General features: G+C 31.7%; 1 protein-coding gene across 1 annotated transcript; it reads right to left on the bottom strand.

Moving 5' to 3' along the window:
• Positions 1–910: 910 nt before the first annotated feature.
• Positions 911–1,552, bottom strand: LOC145064549 (uncharacterized). The gene is made up of 2 exons (XM_079011976.1): positions 1,473–1,552; positions 911–1,391 (listed from the first exon to the last, which is right to left on the bottom strand). The coding sequence occupies exons 1-2, from the start codon at positions 1,550–1,552 to the stop codon at positions 911–913; spliced, it is 561 nt and encodes a 186-aa protein (XP_078868102.1).
• Positions 1,553–3,640: the final 2,088 nt, after the last annotated feature.

Raw genomic sequence — 3,640 nt, 5'->3', positions numbered from 1 at the left:
ACAAGATGCTCCTTAAAACGATCAAGAGAGCCATCCGAGTTGTATTTCGTACGAAAAACCCATTTAGAGCCAACAACATTTAAACAAGTAGGTCTAGGAACTAACACCCATGTATGATTAGTTTGCAAGGCATGCATTTCTTCTTTCATGGCAGAAAACCATTTGGGATCTTTAACAGCACTTTTAAAACCACGAGGCTCCTTATTGGAAAAATGAGCAAGATGAAGAGGGTGGTGCTTAAGAGAAGACATAATGGAATAGTCATCCACAAAAATTATGTAATAAAAGTAACCATTAGTAGACATAATGGGAGCTGGTCCCCATAAATCACAATGAACAAGATCAAGGATGTTTGAAGAACGTTTAGAATTAATATTAAAAGGTAAATGTTTGCTTTTAGAAAGCTGAAAAGAAGAACAAATACTAGGTTTGGGTAATAAAGAGGTAACAGACAAATGACCTAATCTAGACAAAGAATAAATAACATCAAAAGAGACATGACCCAAACGTTTATGCCAAACTTCAAAGGAAGCATGAAGTTTAGATTTAATAACTTAGATAAAAATGCTCTTTGCCCTTGTTCAAGAATGTAAAGACCTTGATCAACCCTTCCTCGAGCTAGAATTTCCTTGGTGAGACGATTCTGAAGTAAAAAGAAGGATTTTGAAAATAAGATATCAATAGGTACATCATTTGTAAGTTTGCAAATGGAAATCAAATTTTTGGTAAGATGAGGAACGACAAGAACATCTAATAAAGGGATATTATGAAGAGTTGAATGTCCAATATGAGTGATAGGCAAAGTGTTACCATTACCAAATCCAACAAAATCAGCTCCATTGTAGGACTTAGTATCATGAACATTGGAAGTCGATGGAGTCATGTGAGTAGTAGCACCGGAGTCAACATACTAATCCGGAGATGTATCAGAATAGGAGGCACGAAAAGCGGATGCCAACTTTGCATCAACAGTGGGTGATCGTGTGGCAAATGTATGAAGATTGGGGCATTGGTTTGCAAAATGACCATCTTTCCTGCAAAGTTGGCAATGAGGAGACCTACGGCCGCGTCCCCTACCACCTTTGTAGCCACCTCTAGAGTGTCGACCACTGTTAGAGGTACCATGATTACCTCTGTCATTTGAAAACCCTCCACGGTTTTTAGTTGTAGTAAATGCAGCTTGTGGAGTAGGTGATGGCGAAATAGACTGAATAAATAATACATGTTGCTCTGCTTGAGAGAGCAAATCCTGGAATGAAGGACGAGGTTTAACAGCCCTTTGTGAAATTAAAAAATACTCAAAAGAAGGTCCAAGACCACACAAGAACCAGTGGCTTTTATCATAGTCATCTATCGGATATCCAATTGCTGATAATTGCTCACAAATAGACCTGAATTTTCGACCAAATTCAGATACAAAGGAAGTAACTTTCTTCGGTTGTCTTAGAGAGTCACGTAGAGTTTGCATTCACTCAATAGAATCATGACGATAAGCTTTTTCAAGTGCAGTCCACACATCCATGGCTGTTGACAAACCAAGAACCTCAGCCATTGCTTATTCAGTAAGAGAGGATTGAATGATGATAACAACTTTCTGATCAAGTTCTTTCCATTTAACAAAATCCGGGTTTGGTGTTGGTACAGGTGGTGGAGCATCACTTGCTGCAGTGGGTGTAACAGTGTGTGGAGGAGCAAGCGAGCTCCCATCAATGTTATCGGTTAATTTCTGGAAGGATATTAAAGGGATGATCTGATTTCTTCAAAGAAGATAGTTGGAGGAAGAGAGTTTAATAGTAAGGAGATGGAGAACAGTGTTTAGGGAGAGGGGGGATTGATCATCTCTAGTAGCCATGGAAACGAGAGAAGAAAGAAGAAAAAAAGTTGGCAACAGAGAATCAAGATCCATCTGAAACCATATAAGATTTAATAACTCTCAACACAAAAACGTGGAGATGATCTATATATATATATATATATATATATATATATATATATATATATATATATATATCATACAATTACAAATAGATATACATGTGAAAAGATAAAGCACTAAAATAAACCCATCATTATCTCCAGAATTGAAATATAAAATACTAAGAGATAACTCCATCATTATCTCCAGCTTTATCATTATCGTTAATATAAACACATCCATGTTATCCATAAACTTTTGAGTCTAACTTATTTATATACTTTTTAACATATATTTTTACATTAATTAGTAAGAAAATACATATATAACAAATTATATGTATATTAATTTGCAACTTTGAGTCGTTCATTTGGTTTTACTTCTTCCTATTATATTATAGTTTTTTAAACATTTAATACAAAATACAAATAACCCCTTGAAAATAACAATTTTGATTCTTCTTTTAACAAACTTTTATATTTACACTCTTTTGCCTCAATGATTTTTAATTAATAGTTTTCCTCCCTAATTATTACATAAAATTATATTATTGGTTAGTTATTACTATAAAATTATATTATATTATTGGTATTTTGTAAATGACGATTGTGGCCCCTTATAATATTTTAAAGATACATTTTTTGTCCCTTACAAAATTTGTTTTTTTTAGTTTTTCTTTTCATTAATATTATTTTTTATCAATTATAACTTTTTATTAATTGTTATTTATAGTATTATACCAAATATGATATATTTTTAAATTTTATTTTTGCCCCCTTCCATCATACATAATTGTTAAGATAAAAACTTTATTTTTATATTTTTATGGTCTAATTTGCAAAGAAGTTATCTGATGCAACGCAAAACATTGTTAAATACTAGTTTTATTTTATATACAACAACAATTTCAATAATATGACTTAGAAAAATGAAAACCAACGGCAACTAATGATATCCGATGAAAAAAAATTTAAATTTCATTTTAAAAGTTTATTAAAAATTACTATAAAGTGAAATAAAACTAACATTAATAATGCATAATAATGTTCTTATTTTAAATCGCAGTGTAATATTTTATTTTACTTTTTGGGAATTATTTTTTATATATTAAACAAACTAGATGTGAGATTGATATACTACACAGATTAAATAATATATAAAATGACATGTAAAAAAATTATTTAAAATAACCACAAATAACATGTGACAAAATGTAACGTCCCAACATTAAATTTAAACTTTTGAAAACATTTATATTTTTAATAAAAACCATTAAATCCTTTAATTAACCAAAACTGTTAAGTTTCAAGTATTCAAATAATATTTTCAAAGTCAAAACATACTTTCGACAATATTAATCCATTTATAATTAAAAACAACAATGGAAACCTAATATTCTTTAAACCCCATATCAAGAGTCTGTGACAAGGACCCAATCTTCAACCGCATTAGTGTACAGTCAAGCTAAACCACTGTTATCAATAGCGACCGTAGCGCTCGCCATGACTAAGTCAAAGAAGCATCCGATACTCTAACGTTCGATCTATCTCAGTCGCTTCTTTCGACCCTCATTCACGCTTCTTTAACGATCGCCAGTTCCTTAATCTTCAACGTTCTCTTCTTCCTGTTATTTGACTGACTTGCACCGGTTTAGATTAACACTTGTTGTTTTTTGTAATATGCATGTTTTAGAAATTAGTTAGACTACTAGTCTTTGGGGGGTTT

The sequence above is a fragment of the Lactuca serriola genome, chromosome 7 (assembly GCF_051521515.1).
Source record: "Lactuca serriola cultivar US96UC23 chromosome 7, Lser_US96UC23_V15, whole genome shotgun sequence".
Lineage (NCBI taxonomy): Eukaryota > Viridiplantae > Streptophyta > Magnoliopsida > Asterales > Asteraceae > Lactuca > Lactuca serriola.
This window is presented reverse-complemented; position numbering and strand designations above follow the sequence as displayed.